We start from the raw sequence: 19,721 nt of genomic DNA, 5'->3' as shown, positions 1-19,721 counted from the left end.
ACGATGGAGAGAGCCCGCAGTTCGTTGAGTTTGACCTCGGTCTCCCTCTGCCTTTGCTCGTCTGTCAGACCTGCCTGGTCGATCTGCTCCGTCAGCTCGCTGAACACCTTGTACATTTCTGTGAAGTACACCACCTGCAGGACATGTCATGTGATCAGACTTTCTTCCCTTTTCACTCTCCATGACACACTGACAGCTGATATCATATACATCCCATACAGAGTGCATCCAGAAAGTAGTCACAGCTTCACTTTCTCCACATGCAGTCTTACTAAAACATGAATACGTTCATTTTTCTACTCAAAATTCTACACACAATACCCACAAAGACAATGTGGAAACCTTTTTTTTTTTTTTTAGAGAGATTTTTTGCAAATGTATTCAAAATAAAAACAAGAAAGCTCATGAATGTAAGTCTTCTCAGTCTTTGTCATTTTAAGTAATCTCAGGTGCATCCTTGAGATGTTCCACCTAGTGTCAATTCAGTTGGTTGGACATGATTTGGAAAGGCACACACCTGTCTGTATATAAGGTCCACACACACCTGTCTGTGTATAAGGTCCACATACACCTGTCGGTATATAAGGTCCACACCTGTCGGTATATAAGGTCCACACCTGTCGGTATATAAGGTCCACACCTGTCGGTATAAAAGGTCCACACCTGTCGGTATATAATGTCCACACCTGTCGGTATATAAGGTCCACACCAGTCTGTATATAAGGTCCACACCTGACAGTGCATGCAGAGCACATACCAAGCATGAAGTTCAAGGAACAGTCTGTAGACCTCTGAGACTAAATTGTCTCCATTGTACAGAACACATCTGCTGCCTTGAAGGTCTTAGTGAGCAGAGTGGTCTCCATCATCTGTACATGGAAGAAGTTTGGAACCACCAGGACTTTTACTACAGCTGAGCGATCGGGGGAGAAGGACCCTAGTCAGGGAGGTGACCAAGACCATGGTCACTCTGTCAGAACTGCAGCACTGCAGCATCTCCACCTCTGTAGAGAGGGGAGAACCTTCCAGAAGGACAACCATTTCTTAGTCAAAGTTGGCACCTGAAAGACTCTCAGACCATGAGGAACTAAAGGATCTGGTCTGAAGAGACAAAGGTTGAAGTCTTTGGCCGGGAATCATGTTTGGAGGAACACAGGCACAGTGCAGCAGCATGGTGTGGGGATGCTTTAAGTGGCAGGAACTGGGAGACAAGTCAGGATAGAGGGAAAGCTGAATGCAGCAATGTACAGAGACATCACTTCCCATCCAACCTGATGGAGCATGAAAGGTGCTGCCAAAGAGGAAACTGTCCAAAGACAGGTGTGTCAAGCTTGTAGCATCATAATCAAAAAAGTGTATAATTTTGAGGACAGAAATGAATGTATTCCATTTTGGAAGAATGCAGTAACATAACGTGTGGACAAAGTGAAGCGCTTTAATTCTTGTTTTCAAGCATTCTAACTACAATGGTGGCTAACAATGCAGATAATGGGAGTACATTATTCCGCCATAAAGCCCTCTAAAAAAAAAAGCACCAACGATCCTCCATTTAAATGTGACCTGAATATTAACAAGTATTAGCAATATTGTTATCATCACCGCTAACACAGAGGAACTACTTTTAGCAGCACACACCGCTAACTAGCTTTTTTATAAATAAAGTTGATTTGATTTGATTTACGCAGCTACATTATTGACATACTGAGCCGGTGAGCTCGATAGATAGATAGTACTTCATTGATTCCTTCAGGAGAATTCCCTCAGGAAAATTAAATGCTGCTGCATTGCTTCTGAGTTGGTGAAAGTTACTTCTAGATTATAGATCTCACCTGCATAGTAAAAGGTTGTGGACATAATCTGACAAGTTGGTCAACTTTGACATTCAACTAGGACGAGAAAGACACAAAAAAATTGCTAGTTTACGGCACCTTTTATTTTCTTACCTCCGGGTGAATTGATGAATTATTCATCTAAACGGGAATATATAAAGTCGACATCCCCGTGGGAGCAGACACTGTACAGTAAGTGATTGGGGTTTTTTTTATGTTCATAGTTTGTATATCTTGTTTAGCACTTAGCAATACTGCTACATGATGCTTAGTGTTTGACTATTACTCTGCTTCTAAAACTTGTAGACCAAAATGTGCAGTTTCCTTTAAAGCGCTGTTCAAATGGGGTTTTTTTTGGCGACACCCAGTGGTCACAGTAATTCATTAAATTAAGCTCATGACAGTAAGATAAATGCGGACACGTTTGTTACTTGATACTTTCAAATACACGTCTGCCTTGGAGACTTTTTATGTGTAAGTAATATACAGCTATGATTATCGATTTTGAATCGATGATGAATCGTTAGAAATAAGAAACAATTACTCTGAAAATGGATCCTTTTTGACATCCTACTTGTTTATATTGCCTGTTTTACACTGCAACATTCTTCATTTAAGGACATTAATTAAGTATGTCTTGCTTAAGTGCTATTGAAACACACACTGACCACACGTGTGCTTCCATGTGCTACCATCTTGTCTTGGTAGGAACACACAATTCACCCAAATACTGTAAGCAGCACCTTCTCAAAATAACAGCTAGATATACTTTGGAGTAGTCAGTGTACAGCTTGTATGGACGCAGCGTCCACACAAAACAATGAGCAGTTAAGTATCAAGGTCGTCGTGTCTTGCCTACAACCAAGTATGGCATCATGGCTACATGAGTGCTGAGATGCGGTTTATTGAGGAAAATGTGAATTACAACAAGTGCTGCGTGACAAACATTTATGACGTGTGACACTTTTTCCCCAAAGTAAATAAGAAAAACTACAATACAAATATACGCACATGTTTATATTTAATAGATCATTCATTTATTACAATATTTCGTTGTAATTTAAAACCATTTAAGTAAAAGTAATTTAAATTAGACAAATAGTTTCAAATAGTTTTTTTAGTTGTTTTCATATTATAATAACTCAATACATACAGTGTATAGTTTATATATTTAACAGACCATTAATGTATTACAATATTTCCTTCTAACTCAAAACCATTAAATTACAAGTAATTCAAATTAAAAAAACAATTTTTTTGTTGTTGTTTTTAGTAAATAAGAAAAACTACAATACAAATATAAACACGTGTTTATATGTAATAGATCATTAATGTATTACAATACTTCCTTGTAATTTAACACCATTTAAGTAAAAGTAATTTAAATTAGACAAAGGATTTTTTGTTGTTTTTATATAATAATAATTCAAAACATATATTAAATAAGAAAAATATACACATGTGTTTATATATTCCTAGTTTAAGAGTACAGATGTTTAATAATTAATATTATAATTTGTATAAAGCAGTACTCCAATTATAAGATATTTTTTAGGGTTTTGTTCCATTTGATTTTAAAAGAGGCCGGCTCCTGCTATGAAATAATTATCATTTAGAGATACATATTATTATTCCTGGTAATAAAGCGCCAATAAATAAAGATACAGCATTGCAGATGCAGGAAAGCAAGACAAGGACGAGGGCTCATGTTGCAGAAGAAAGCACAACAATGTGCACAAGTGGCTGCACGTCCTCAAAGAGTCGCAGGACGGCAGTGGAGGCAGCAGAGCTGCAGACAAAGACATCCTTTGTGCTGCTGGGAGTGGAGGAGGTGTGTTCCAGCCCATTGATAGGAACCCAGGGTGAATTACATGACCTCCCCACTGACCGCCTTACTCCCACTAAAGCACAGATTTTTGTGTTCCACATCCCAAAACAAATTGAGGTTATTGAATTATGAAGAATCAATTGGTGACTAAAGGTCCTGCCAGTTCAAAGCACGTGGTGATGGTCATTGGGCCCCACATAATCAAGTTTGCCAATCAGGAGTGTGCCAAGGAAGGAAATGACAGCAGCTGCCTTGAGAGAAGACTTAATGGAGTTCCAGGCTGCAGACTGCTGGACTCAGGGGGCGGGACAACACCTACTCACCTGCGCTCGGATGAGGGCTTCAAAGCTGGGCTGGAAGTAGTCGATGCGGCTGTGGTAGAACTTGGGCATCTCGTCCAGCAGCTGCTTGTTCTTGGCCTCAAAGTCCTCCCTGACTGGTCGCAGCTCTTCTCGGGCCTGAAGAGAAAGCAACATCAAAGGTCACCCAACTTCACATCTAATCTGTCCATATCACATCTTTGATGCTTTTTCAGAATCAGAATCAGAAATACTTTATTAATCCCTGAGGGGAAATTAACATTTTCAGCACAATCCCATTCAAGATAAAACAAACACTACAGGGAGACAGAACAGGATCGCTGATGGGTCTGCCAACTTCCGGCGCCCCTTACAAAAAAGGTGAGATACAGGTAAACAAGTGGGAGGGATGGGAGAGGAAAAAATTAAATAAAAAAACATTTTATGCTCAACAAAACCCTGATTTTGATGGCAAAAACACTAAATATGCAATATTTTGACCCATTTTTTTTATCAAGTGGAATTTTTGATGTGAAGTCATTCCAGCCTTGATTAGTAGGGCTGGCAAAACAAAATATTTGATAAAAAAAAAAAAAAGTGTATATGTATATATATATATATATATATATATATATATATATATATATATATATATATATATATATACACACACACTGTATATATATATACTTTTTAAAATCTGTCTTATCCGGCCACTCTGACAAATCATATAGTTGATGTAGATGATCTATATCCACTGTACACATTGACTTTAGAAAAGAGAATAGAAATTAAGCACCACAGTTCGCTCACAAGAGACAATAAACACTTAGGTATTTTTTACATGTGAATAGTATAAATACAGTCTATTTTACAGCATTGTTCACATGTGAATAATATAAATACAGTCTATTTTACAGCATTAATCACATGTGAATAATATAAATACATTATACATTTACAGTACATGTACAGTCAAAAGGAACATAAGAAGTGCTGGATACTTCTCGTTGTCTTATTTGTATTTGACTTTATTAAATGTTTGGATATATTTTATTAAACAAAACCAGTTTTCTTTGAAGTAACATAGAAATGATGTTGATCTATTTCATGGAGGGAAGTCAGTTAATCATATAACTGGCACCAATGTTGTTAAAAAAAGTATTGTTTTGAACCGAGAATTGATTCTGACGATTCCTGCTAACCCATTGAATAGATCAATAATTCAGAACATTCATTTTGGTTCATTATTATTTTTGGAGCAATGGGTTTTAAGGAAAAAAACGCCTGTACGGCACCTTTGTGTTATTAGAGTCAACATTGTAACTTTTCCTCCTTACATGCTCTTTTATCACACTCTTATTTTGTAATAGTACTTGTAAATAGTTCCGCGGGCCCTCAAAAAATTAGCTGCGGGCCATAAATGACCCCTGGGCCGCACTTTGGACACCTGCGGACTAGAGTTTCACTAAGAAGTTGACCTTATGCATCATCTGCTTCTGAAAAGGAATCTGCCAGTCATGATGTCAATGAGTTTTGGAGTAATGAGTAGATACCCAAGTGTACTTGGTGTGATGACATCTACAGTACTAGGGCCCATTTCCATGTACTAAATTAATATGATTTCTCAAATGGTTTGGTTGTGTGTATTTCCACACCTCCACGTGAAGTCCTAGTGTCCATGCTCTCTCTGGTCGTACGTCTTGTGCCTTCCCTACACTAGGGGGCGATCATTTCATTTTAGCATGGATAACCAAATTGCTTTTCCACTTGACATATGACATCACACTAGGCAACTGCACTTCTTACAAGTAAACAGTCTCCGTAATACTTGATCACATCTGACAAATGTTAGGTCTGTAATGGCTGTGTTGAAGTTAAATAGCAGACAGAAAAGATCTTAGATTAAACTACGGACATGACGCTACTACCAAGAAAGTATCGGGAGGATGCAGGTCCAAAGCAAAGAAAGACCGGAGGGGGAAAGTTTTTTCACAGAATCGTGGAAACAAAACTTTCGAACATCTCAAGAGTTAATTCATGAGACTGTGGATTGATGGAAGGAATTTGAAAAGACCGATGCTGTTCCAGATGAAGGCTGCTATTGTTCTGGACCATCTTGACAGAGTTAGTGCTAATCCGTTGGGAGTACACACATGAAGAGGTTTTATTATTCACCTTTAATATACCTGCTTCACTCTCTTCCATCTCATTCTAGATTACTGCAACTCACTTCTTGTCGGGATCCCCAGCAAGAACATCCAGAAGCTGCAGTACTTACAAAATAGTGCTGCGAGGATCCTGATGAGAGTGCGTAAATACGACCACATCACACCAGTTCTCAAATCCCTTCACTGGCTTCCTGTTCCACTCAGGATTGAATACAGAGTCTCCCTACTAACTCACCAGTGCCTCCATGGAAATGCCCCCCTCTACCTCAAAGAACTGCTCACCCCCAAATCCTCCACACGACACCTCCACTCCGGACAGGCTAACCTCCTCCAACCTCCGAGGACAAAGCTCCGAACTATGGGAGACCGGGCTTTCTGCTCCGCCGCTCCCAGTCTGTGGAACCCTCTCCCTCACCACAGACTGTGGATGCTGGAAGGCATTTCCTTAGCTACCTATTGGCAACACTAAATGGTCCCTAGTGTGTGAATGTGAGTGTGAATGTCTATCTGTGTTGGCCCTACGATGAGGTGGCGACTTGTCCAGAGTGTACACCGCCTTCCGCCCGATTGTAGGTGAGATAGGCTCCAGCGCCCCCCGCAACTCCGAAGGGAATAAGCGGTAGAAAATGGATGGATGGATGGACCTTCTTAAATACACGATCGGACTAAGGTGTTTCCATTGATTGTAGGATGCTTATTTAGAGCCAAACTATTTGAGAAATCGGACTAATTTAGTGAATGGACACGTACCGAGTATGGACCCTGGCACCAACGGTCTTTTCTTTGGGATTTAAACCTCCTTCCATCAATCCTCATGAATGTCTTTGCTTGGGACCTGCATCCTCCCCCATACATTCTTGGTAGTAGCGTCATGTTGGTAGCACAATCCAAGATCATTTCTGTCTGCTATCTAACATCAACATAGCCATTAGAGACAGAATATTTGTCACCTGTGCCGCTATGACAGCGGCCATCAGTTAAAACAAAATCCACAGATGCCAAGTGTGATGCCATAGGTCAACCAGAAAAGTAATTCATTTAACAGCACTAAAAGGAAATAAACGCCCCCTAGTGTCGGGGAGGCACATTAGTCACATTAGAGAGAGTGCATGGTAGAGATGCGCGGTTTGCGGGCACAACCGCGGAGTCCGCGGATTATCCGCGGAGTCCGCGGATTATCCGCGGATCGGGCGGATGAAATAAAAAAAAATTAGATTTTATCCGCGGGTCGGGTCGGGTCGGGTGGTTGAAATAAAAAAAAATTAGATTTTAAATAGATTCAGGCGGGTGGCAGTTAAACCAATTCGGAAATATATATACATAGTTAAATGTTGTTACCCACATACGAAAAACGAGCAGGCACCTGCAGCATATGCCACAACAGAAGAAAAAAAAAAAGAAGAGATGGACACTTTTACGGAGCGGAGAAGGGACGCCTCGCCGGGGTCCGGGACCGAGGCCCCTTCCCCCGAGAGGGCCCCACCGGGAGCCGTAGCTGAGGCGATCCGCGAGAAGGGCCCGATGCACGTCCAGGGTCACCACCGCGCCCACCGCACCGACACCCCGCCTCGTCCGCCTTCGCCGCGGCCGGCGTCACGCGCAGCAGGTAAGCAGCTTACCTGCCCGCCACCCCTGTTGCCGGGGGCGCGTAACAGGGGTCACTCCGCGCGCAGTGCGCTCACGAAAGGGGTGGGGCTCACCCTGGTTGATATAGACAGCAGCTAGGACGGTGGCCATGGAAGTTGGAACCCGCTAAGGAGTGTGTAACAACCCACCTGCCGAATCAACTAGCCCTGAAAATGGATGGCGCTGGAGCGTCGGGCCCATATACCCGGCCGCCGCCGGCAGCGAGACGCGCTTGGAGGTGCGCTCAGCGCGGCTCCCATATGATTGCGCACTGGTGTGCGTCTGGGTCGTGACAGCGTGGCACGCGAATGTCTGTACTGTATTGGATCAGTCTCCTTTGTTTAACAGGCAAAAGCTTTATAACCTCACTAATGCCTTGCATCGTCTATATTAGATATATAACAACGGGCGGGTGCGGGCGGATGCGGTTCTGATCAAATGTTAGATCGGGTGGATTGCGGATGGTTGACGACTTTCTGATGCGGTTGCGGATGAAATAATTGCCTATCCGCGCATCTCTAGTGCATGGACACTTGGACTTCACACGTAAGTGTGAAAATACAAAAAAACTAACAATTTGATTTATAATTTATTTATAAATCAGTCTAATTGAGCGCATGGAAACATAATGAGTGTTTCCAGGAGGGCTTAATACAATTGACAAAATAATCTTTTGTGGAATTCTAAAGGATTCTGATAACTTCTAACATAATTTAGATCAGTAGTTTTTAAAGTGAATAGCATCTCCCTTTTTTTAACAGGAAAACCTATTTTTTTCATTGAACTTCATGTACTCTGTCCCTGTAGAAACTAGTCCATTCAACTCATTTTGTCTTTGACATAACTGAAGACAATAATGATTGCGGTTATTTTCGTCAAGCATCCTATTAAGTCTTTACACATAAAATCTAGAGTATTCTAAATAGAATTACAGGCGGGATATTCATGTTCTTGGAAGTCCTAGAAAATAATAAACCAAGAAATAATGTGTGTCAATAAGGCACTTCATCTTTCTTGTTGACTATATTTGATTTTGACGTAAACAAATTATATGTCCTCTAAACTTTATTATCTGCTTATGGAACTAAATATTGCAAGCATTTGTTGTAATCAAAAATATGTCAACATGACTTCTGAGGTCAAAGCAAGTTATCCATCAGTTTGGTAGCAAAATATAGAATAAGTAAATGCATAAGCAGTAATAATGTTATGAAGCAAAAGGACATTTGTATTAGAGTTAACTCATGTGATTAATGACAACAATTAATGGCATTAATCACACTTAGATGAATCATGCAATTCATCTTTTACTTTAAGCACTGTACGGTCAGATCAATCATAGGTCAGCATAAAAGTCAGTGAGGAGACTCGCTGAAAAGACTTAAGATGAAACTATTAGCAAATAAACAACAAGTCACTTCAAGTCAAATGTTTAAAAATGTTCCTGGATGACTATACCAGTGTTTTTCAACAACTGTGCCGCGGCACACTAATGTGCCGTGAGATATTGTCTGGTGTGCCGTGGGAAATTATGCAACGTCACCTAATTTGTCCCAAAAATATTTTTTTCAAAACCAATAATTATAATCTGCAAATAATGTGCCGTTGCTTATTGTCTGTGCTGTGTAAAACTCGGCAGGGTAACCACGTAATACTCCATGTCAGTAGGTGGCAGCAGGTAGTTAATTGCTTTGTAAAAGTCGGAATGTGTCGGGTGAGACGAGGTTGGTTTGTTGTGATCCCAATATGCAGACCACAGCGGGAGGCAGCATGCAGGTAAAAAGGTATGTAATGCTTAAACCAAAAATGAATGAAAGGGAAAGGAAAAGGCAATGGCTATGCAAAACGAAAGTAAAACTGAACTGGCAACAAAGTAAACAGAAACAGAAAGCTGGACCACAGCAAAAACTTACGCCGCCCACAAATTGCATCGAGAAGTATAGCAACAACGTAAAAAGCCTGGCTTGCTAACACAAAGCAGGTACGCGGAATATCGCTCAAAGGAAGACATGAAACTGCTAAAGGAAAACACCAACAAAACAGGAAGGGCCACCAAAATAACAGCGCAAGACAAGAACTAAAGCACTACACACAGGAAAACACCAACAAACTCAAAATAAGGCACGACGACCTGGTCGAGTTTAATTTTTGAACGATTTCTGCTGGTGTTGTGCCTCCGGATTTTTTCATGAAAAAAATGTGCCTTGCCTCAAAAAAGGTTGAAAAACACTGGACTATACTCCATCCATCCATCCATCTTCCTCCGCTTATCCGAGGTCGGGTCGCGGGGGCAGCAGCTTAAGCAGGGAAGCCCAGACTTCCCTCTCCCCAGCCACTTCGTCCAGCTCTTCCTGTGGGACCCCGAGGCGTTCCCAGGCCAGTCGGGAGACATAGTCTTCCCAACGTGTCCTGGGTCTTCCCCGCGGCCTCCTATCGGTGGGACGTGCCCTAAACACCTCCCTAGGGAGGCGTTCGGGTGGCATCCTGACCAGATGCCCGAACCACCTCATCTGGCTCCTCTCGATGTGGAGGAGCAGCGGCTTTACTTTGAGCTCCTCCCGGATGGCAGAGCTTCTCACCCTATCTCTAAGGGAGAGCCCCGCCACCCGGCGGAGGAAACTCATTTCGGCCGCTTGTACCCGTGATCTTGTCCTTTCGGTCATAACCCAAAGCTCATGACCATAGGTGAGGATGGGAACGTAGATCGACCGGTAAATTGAGAGCTTTGCCTTCCGGCTCAGCTCCTTCTTCACCACAACGGATCGATACAGCGTCCGCATTACTGAAGACGCCGCACCGATCCGCCTGTCGATCTCACGATCCACTCTTCCCCCACTCGTGAACAAGACTCCGAGGTACTTGAACTCCTCCACTTGGGGCAAGATCTCCTCCCCAACCTGGAGATGGCACTCCACCCTTTTCCGGGCGAGAACCATGGACTCGGACTTGGAGGTGCTGATTCTCATCCCAGTCGCTTCACACTCAGCTGCGAACCGATCCAGTGAGAGCTGAAGATCCTGGCCAGATGAAGCCATCAGGACCACATCATCTGCAAAAAGCAGAGACCTAATCCTGCAGCCACCAAACCAGATCCCCTCAACGCCTTGACTGCGCCTAGAAATTCTGTCCATAAAAGTTATGAACAGAATCGGTGACAAAGGGCAGCCTTGGCGGAGTCCAACCCTCACTGGAAACGTGTCCGACTTACTACCGGCAATGCGGACCAAGCTCTGGCACTGATCATACAGGGAGCGGACTGCCACAATCAGACAGTCCGATACCCCGTACTCTCTGAGCACTCCCCACAGGACTTCCCGAGGGACACGGTCGAATGCCTTCTCCAAGTCCACAAAACACATGTAGACTGGTTGGGCAAACTCCCATGCACCCTCAAGGACCCTGCCGAGAGTATAGAGCTGGTCCACAGTTCCACGACCAGGACAAAAACCACACTGTTCCTCCTGAATCCGAGGTTCGACTATCCGGCGTAGCCTCCTCTCCAGTACACCTGAATAGACCTTACCGGGAAGGCTGAGGAGTGTGATCCCACGATAGTTAGAACACACCCTCCGGTTCCCCTTCTTAAAGAGAGGAACCACCACCCCGGTCTGCCAATCCAGAGGTACCGCCCCCGATGTCCACGCGATGCTGCAGAGTCTTGTCAACCAAGACAGCCCCACAGCATCCAGAGCCTTAAGGAACTCCGGGCGGATCTCATCTACCCCCGGGGCCTTGCCACCGAGGAGCTTTTTAACTACCTCTGCAACCTCAGCCCCAGAAATAGGAGAGCCCACCACAGACTCCCCAGGCACTGCTTCCTCATAGGAAGACGTGTTGGTGGGATTGAGGAGGTCTTCGAAGTATTCCCTCCACCGATCCACAACATCCGCAGTCGAGGTCAGCAGAACACCATCCTCACCATACACGGTGTTGATAGTGCACTGCTTCCCCTTCCTGACAGGAGACTCTGCCAGACGTTCCCAGCAAACCCTCACAATGCGTTTGGGCCTGCCAGGTCTGTCCGGCATCCTCCCCCACCATCGCAGCCAACTCACCACCAGGTGGTGATCGGTATAAAGCTCCGCCCCTCTCTTCACCCGAGTGTCCAAAACATGAGGCCGCAAATCCGATGACACAACTACAAAGTCGATCATGGAACTGCGGCCTAGGGTGTCCTGGTGCCAAGTGCACATATGGACACCCTTATGTTTGAACATGGTGTTTGTTATTGACAATCTGTGACGAGCACAAAAGTCCAATAACAAAACACCACTCGGATTCAGATCCGGGCGGCCATTCTTCACAATCACGCCTCTCCAGGTTTCACTGTCGCTGCCAACATGAGCATTGAAGTCTCCCAGTAGAACGAGGGAATCACCCGGGGGCGCACTCTCAAGTACTCCCTCGAGTGAATCCAAAAAGGGTGGGTACTCTGAGCTGCGGTTTGGCGCATAAGCGCAAACCACAGTCAGGACCCGTTCCCCCACCCGAAGGCGGAGGGAAGCTACCCTCTCGTCCACCGGGTTGAACTCCAATGTGCAGGCTCTGAGCCGGGGGGAAACAAGAATTGCCACCCCAGCCCGTCGCCTCTCACTGCCGGCAACGCCAGAGTGGAAGAGAGTCCAGCCCCTCTCGAGAGAACTGGTTCCAGAGCCCTTGCTGTGCGTCGAAGTGAGTCCGACTATATCTAGCCGGAACTTCTCCACCTCGCGCACTAGCTCAGGCTCCTTCTCCCCCAGCGAGGTGACGTTCCACGTCCCAAGAGCTAGCTTCTGTAGCCGAGGATCGGACCGCCAAGTGCCCTGCCTTCGGCTGCCGCCCAGCTCACATCGCACCCGACCTCTATGACCCCTGCTATGGGTGGTGAGCCCATTGGAGGGGGGACCCACGTTGCCTCTTCGGGCTGTGCCCGGCCGGGCCCCATGGGGGCAGGTCCGGCCACCAGGCGCTCGCCATCGTGCCCCACCTCCGGGCCTGGCTCCAGAGGGGGGCCCCGGTGACCCGCGTCCGGGCGAGGGAAATCTGGGTTCCTTGTCAGTGTTCCTCATAGAGATCTTCGAGCTGCTCTTTGTCTGATCCCTCACCTAGGACCAGTTTGCCTTGGGAGACCCTACCAGGGGGCATAAAGCCCCCAGACAACATAGCTCCTAGGATCATTGGGACACGCAAACTCCTCTACCACGTTAAGGTGGCAGCTCAGAGAGACTATACTACTACTATAAAATTGCATCTGTGTACAAATATTGGGGTCTTTTCTTAGGCAGATTTTAATTATGCAGGAGAGTCAACACCTGTGATTGATCATGATTAATCCAAATAAAGAAATATAATTTGACAGCCCTAGTTTGTATTCATATATATTAATAACTGCCATATGGCCCTTATGAAGACAATTTTGACACCCCTTTTGGTGAAAAAAAGTATTATTTTAAATTAATTAATCATAACGAAAGATACCCATTCTCAAATAATAATAATAAGAAGAAGAAGAAGAAAATGATATCATATTTCAGGACATACCTGTCAATAACAGACAAAGACAATAATTTTTACATACAGGTGAAAGTCAAGACATTACAACATCATGCAAAGGTTTGTTCAGATTTACAAGAAGAAACTAATATGTGACATAGGTTCAAAACATGCAACTCAAGATATCTTTTCATATAATAATGATAATTATGACTTACTTCTTATGAAAACCTTCACTTGAAATCTTCAAAAACTCTAAGCCATGGTCATCAAAATGACAACAAATAAAAGCTTGACATATCTCGCATTGCATGTAATGAGTTAATATCACATATTAGTTTCACATTTGAAGTTGAATTGCTGGCATTTCATAACTTTACACCATATTCTAATTTTATGAGTTTTACCTTATTCCAACATGACTTCTGATTTCAAAACAAGTCATCCATCAGTCTGTTAGCAAAACAAATAATAAATAAATGCACAATATCATGAAGCAATTATACGTTTAATTCATATATGACCCCCTATGACCACAATATGGCCCTCAATTAAAATAAGTTTGACACCCCTTTTGGGGAAGAAAATGCCTTGTTTTACATTAACTATGTACAAACCCCGTTTCCATATGAGTTGGGAAATTGTGTTAGATGTAAATATAAACAGAATACAATGATTTGCAAATCCTTTTCAACCCATATTCAATTGAATGCACTACAAAGACAAGATATTTGATGTTCAAACTCATAAACTTTATTTTTTTTTTTTGCAAATAATGAGTAACTTAGAATTTCATGGCTGCAACACGTGCCAAAGTAGTTGGGAAAGGACATGTTCAACACTGTGTTACATGGCCTTTCCTTTTAACAACACTCAGTAAACGTTTGGGAACTGAGGGAGACACATTTTTTAAGCTTCTCAGGTGGAATTCTTTCCCATTCTTGCTTGATGTACAACTTAAGTTGTTCAACAGTCCGGGGGTCTCCGTTGTGGTATTTTAGGCTTCATAATGCACCACACATTTTCAATGGGAGACAGGTCTGGACTACAGGCAGGCCAGTCTAGTACCCGCACTGTTTTACTATGAAGCCACATTGATGTAACACGTGGCTTGGCATTGTCTTGCTGAAATAAGCAGGGGCGTCCATGGTAACGTTGCTTGGATGGCAACATATGTTGCTCCAAAACCTGTATGTACCTTTCAGCAATAATGGCGCCTTCACAGATGTGTAAGTTACCCATATCTTGGGCACTAATACACCCCCATACCATCACAGATGCTGGCTTTTCAACTTTGACCCTATAACAATCCGGATGGTTCTTTTCCTCTTTGGTCCGGAAGACACGACGTCCACAGTTTCCAAAAACAATTTGAAATGTGGACTCGTCAGACCACAGAACACTTTTCCACTTTGTATCAGTCCATCTTAGATTAACTCAGGCCCAGCGAAGCCGACGGCGTTTCTGGGTGTTGTTGATAAACGGTTTTCGCCTTGCATAGGAGAGTTTTAACTTGCACTTACAGATGTAGCGACCAACTGTAGTTACTGACAGTGGGTATCTGAAGTGTTCCTGAGCCCATGTGGTGATATCCTTTACACACTGATGTCACTTGTTGATGCAGTACAGCCTGAGGGATCGAAGGTCACAGGCTTAGCTGCTTACGTGCAGTAATATCTCCAGATTCTCTGAACCCTTTGATAATATTACGGACCGTAGATGGTGAAATCCCTAAATTCCTTGCAATAGCTGGTTGAGAAAGGTTTTTCTTAAAACTGTTCAACAATTTGCTCACACATTTGTTGACAAAGTGGTGACTCTCGCCCCATGCTTGTTTGTGAATGACTGAGCATTTCATGGAATCTACTTTTATACCCGATCATGGCACCCACCTGTTCCCCATTTGCCTGTTCACCTGTGGGATGTTCCAAATAAGTGTTTGACGAGCATTCCTCAACTTTATCAGTATTTATTGCCACCTTTACCAACTTCTTTGTCACGTGTTGCTGGCATCAAATTCTAAAGTTAATGATTATTTGCAAAAAAAAAAATGTTTATCAGTTTGAACATCAAATATGTTGTCTTTGTAGCATATTCAACTGAATATGGGTTGAAAATGATTTGCAAATCATTGTATTCCGTTTATATTTACATCTAACACAATTTCCCAACTCATATGGAAACGGGGTTTGTATAATGAAAGATACCCATTCACCAAAAAAATAAAAAAAAGAGAAAATATATCATATTTCAGTAAATAACTAAGTTCTCTGTCGGACAAAGACAATATTTGTAAACATACAGGTGTCCATCCATCCATTTTCTACCGCTTATTCCCTTCGGTGTAACTCAAAAAAATGTGAATAAAGTGCAAAGGTTTGTTTATACCAGTCTTTTTTTTTTTTTACCAATGTTGGGCCCGAGGCTCCAGCACCCCCCGCGACCTCGAAGGGATTAAGCGGTAGAAAATGGATGGATGGGCCCGAGTGCCCCCGAGAGGCCCACTAAAACGTATGTTTCTCAGCTGTGGTCCCTGTGGTACTCACCTGTAATACACTTTTACACCACTTGTAGCAGTAAAGACAACATCACACAAGTACTCAGGTGTAATACACTTTTACACCACTGGTGGCAGTAATGACAATATCAAACAAGTACTCAGGTGTAATACACTTGTACAACACTTGTGGCAGTAATGGCAACATCACACAAGTACTCAGGTGTAATACACGTTTACACCACTTGTGGCAGTAATGACAACATCACACAAGTACTCAGGTGTAATACACTTTTACACCACTTGTAGCAGTAATGACAACATCAAACTCAGGTGTAATACACTTTTACACCACTTGTGGCAGTAATGACAACATCAAACAAGTACTCAGGTGTAATACACTTTTCCACCACTTGTGGCAGTAATGGCAACATCATACAAGTACTCAGGTAATAAATAATGATAAATGGGTTGTACTTGTATAGCGCTTTTCTACCTTCAAGGTACTCAAAGCACTTTGACACTACTTCCACATTTACCCATTCACACACACATTCACACACTGATGGAGGGAGCTGCCATGCAAGGCGCTAACCAGCACCCATCAGGAGCAAGGGTGAAGTGTCTTGCTCAGGACACAACGGACATGACGAGGTTGGTAGTAGGTGGGGATTGAACCAGGGACCCTCGGGTCGCGCACGGCCACTCTTTCACTGCGCCACGCCGTCCCTGTGTAATACACTTTTACACCACTTGTAGCAGTAATGACAATATCAAACAAGTACTCAGGTGTAATACACTTTTACACCACTTGTTGCAGTAAAGACATCATCTCACAAGTACTCAGGTGTAATACACTTTTACACCACTTGTGGCAGTAATAGCAACATCACGAGTACTCAGGTGTAATACACTTGTACACCACTTGTGGCAGTAATGACAACATCAAACAAGTACTCAGGTGCAATACACTTTTACACCACTTATGGCAGTAATGACGACATCACACAAGTACTCAGGTGTGATACACTTTTACACCACTTGTGGCAGTAATGACAATATCCCACTAAAACATATGTTTCTCAGCTGTGGTCCCCGTGGTACTCACCCGTAATACACTTTTCCACCACTTGTTGCAGTAAAGACAACATCACACAAGTACTCAGGTGTAATACACTTTTACACCACTTGTGGCAGTAATGACAACATTAAACGAGTACTCAGGTGTAATACACACTTACACCACTTGCAGCAGTAATGACAATATCAAACAAGTACTGAGTTGTAATACACTTTTCCACCACTTGTGGCAGTAATGACAACATCAAACAAGTACTCAGGTGTAATACACTTTTACACCACTTGTGGCAGTAATGACAACATCACACAAGTACTCAGTTGTAATACACTTTTACACCACTTGTAGCAGTAATGACAACATCAAACAAGTACTGAGTTGTAATACACTTTTCCACCACTTGTGGCAGTAATGACAACATCAAACAAGTACGCAGGTGTAATACACTTTAACACCACTTGTGGCAGTAATGACAACATCAAGCAGAAGAAGTCTGGAGCTAAAGTCATAGAGAAGTTTCTTCAGTGCCAAAATGATGACCAAATTGGTGAAACTGTATTTTCATTTGCACTTTAAATTTTATTGACAATTTATTTTAAAAACAGCTAGAATTTGATTATTTTACTGCTGTGTAGTTGTATGGACATTCATTTGTCATAGTTGTATGTACATTAATTTGTCATAGTTGTATGTACATTCCTTTGTCATAGTTGTATGTACATTAATTTGTCATAGTTGTATGTACATTCATTTGTCATCAGTTATGTGTCACTTATTTTGCAGTATGTATTTTTGTAATCATGTTTATCCTGTAAACTGTAAGTAGTTTACATATAATTATTGAATAGGATTAAAATCAAGAGTAAGATAAAATGACAAATTCAGTTTTAATATTTGATTGGGCCCCCAGTTGTGGAAAAGCTCGGCCCCAAGGTAAAAAAGGTTAAGAATTTCTGGTTTCTACCATCAATGAGATGTACAAGGTGAAAGGCATAATAATATCATGAAGCAAATGTACGTTTAGGCATTATTGTCTTTATTTGACATAAGCTCATAACATCTATATCCCATATTTGAAGTTGAATTGCTGAAATTAATACATGATATTTGATTTGTTGTTATGTTTCACCTGTACATACAATACAAGTGTTAATTGAAGCTTGCCATAAAAGTCACAAACATGACATACCTGGTTCACACTGGATATAGAAAAAATATAATGTATTTTCCACACTATAGAGCGCACCGGGTTATAAGACGCACCCACTACATTTTACAAGAAAACATATTTTTCAATAAATCAGCTGCACCAGACTATAAATAATCGCAGATATATATGTTGTGAAATTAGTTATTTACACCAAAATATTTTGTGTATGTTTATTAAGATACCTTAATTGTTTCAAAAAGGTGTCTGTAACACGGCAGTAAAACGGCTGATCAAACAAAACAGAAGTCATGGCCATTGACCCACTATCAAGCAGCTAAACAGACTCAATAACTCCACGTTGACGTTTTGGTGAATTTACTGAGGAAATACACTTTGAAGACACTGTTGTGTCTGTGTGTGTGTGTGTGTGTGTGTGTGTGTGTGTGTGTGTGTGTGTGTGTGTGTGTACAAAAGAATGCAATTTTAAGTTAATAATACTAAGATTGACATTTGTAAACGTGTTAGCATGTTAGCTAATGCTAACCACGCTAGCTTGATCACATTACGATAACACGTACAAATATGCATGAAAACACTCCTACAGACATCACACATGGACGCTTCAGTAAGTGTGAATTGTTTTAGTTATATTGTAAAACTTACAAACGTTGCTTGGAATGATGATTGAATGAAGAAATACTTTAAAAAAAATGTTTTTACAATTTTTAGTATAGCTGTTATCGGAGAAAAATCCATAAATTAGCCACACCATTTTATAAAGTGTAAGAAAAAAGTAGCGGCTTATAGTCCAAAATTGAGGGTAGTTGATTTTCAGATATTGGCTACATGTGGCGTGGTTAGTCTCCCTTTTTGTTGGTTGTTGAGAAAGATATTTGCCTAATTCCCACGGAGAAGAGCAGCAAAAAAGGCTGCAATCACGAGCAGAGTGAGGAGGAGTGGGTGATGTGGGCAGACTTGGCAGTGAGTGTGTGAATGTATTAGTGGGTAGTCTACTGTAGGCACCCACTCAGGAATATGTGAGAGGTGACAACTGCTATGAGGAGGAGACACATGCTAGCTTTTCTAATGCAGCCTATTGTTTTCTTCTTCTACATGGGCCCTTCACCTCATAAGTTGCTATTAGGGTTGTCCCATACCTATATTTTGGTAGCAAAATGTATTTCCATACTTTTCTAAATAAAGGGTACCACAAAAAATGTCATTATTGTCTTTATTTAAACAAAAAATCTTGGGATACATGAAACATATGTTTATTATTGTAATTTAGTCCTTAAATAAAATAGTGAACATACTAGCAACTTGTCTTTTAGTAGTAAGTAAACAAACAAAGACTCTTAATTAGTCTGTTGACGTATGCAATAATATATTGTGTCATTTATCTACCTATTATTTTGTCTACATTATGAGGGACAAACTGTAAAAAATGGATTATTAATCTACTTGTTCATTTACTGTTAATATCTGTTTATTTTCTGTTTTAACATGTTTTATCTACACTTCTGTTAAAATGTAATAATCACTTATTCTACTCTTCTTTGATACTTTACATTAGTTTTGGATGATACCACACATTTAGGTATCGATCCGATACCAAGTAGTTACATGATCATACATTGGTCATATTCAAAGTCATCATGTGTCCAGGGACATATTTACTGACTTTATAAACATAATTTGAATTTTAAAAAGAGGAAAAAAGATTTTGTGATGCTAAAAAATATCGATGTAATCATAGTAGTATCGACTAGAT

General features: G+C 41.9%; 1 protein-coding gene across 2 annotated transcripts in view; it reads right to left on the bottom strand.

Moving 5' to 3' along the window:
* Positions 1-19,721, bottom strand: part of bin3 (bridging integrator 3) — a 163,281-nt gene that overhangs the window by 458 nt on the left and 143,102 nt on the right. For both annotated transcript variants that reach the window (XR_009817509.2, XM_061981763.2), the window contains exons 8-9: positions 3,981-4,115; positions 1-134 (exon numbers count right to left, since the gene is read on the bottom strand). The exon at positions 1-134 is cut by the window's left edge. Coding sequence is in view for 1 of the 2 variants with exons in the window: in XM_061981763.2 (XP_061837747.1) it covers positions 1-134; positions 3,981-4,115 (269 nt within the window). In the remaining variant the exon portion in view is untranslated. The remainder of the gene's footprint in view (positions 135-3,980; positions 4,116-19,721) is intronic.

The sequence above is a fragment of the Nerophis lumbriciformis genome, linkage group LG24, assembly GCF_033978685.3.
Source record: "Nerophis lumbriciformis linkage group LG24, RoL_Nlum_v2.1, whole genome shotgun sequence".
In the NCBI taxonomy this organism is placed as follows: Eukaryota; Metazoa; Chordata; class Actinopteri; order Syngnathiformes; family Syngnathidae; genus Nerophis; species Nerophis lumbriciformis.
This window is presented reverse-complemented; position numbering and strand designations above follow the sequence as displayed.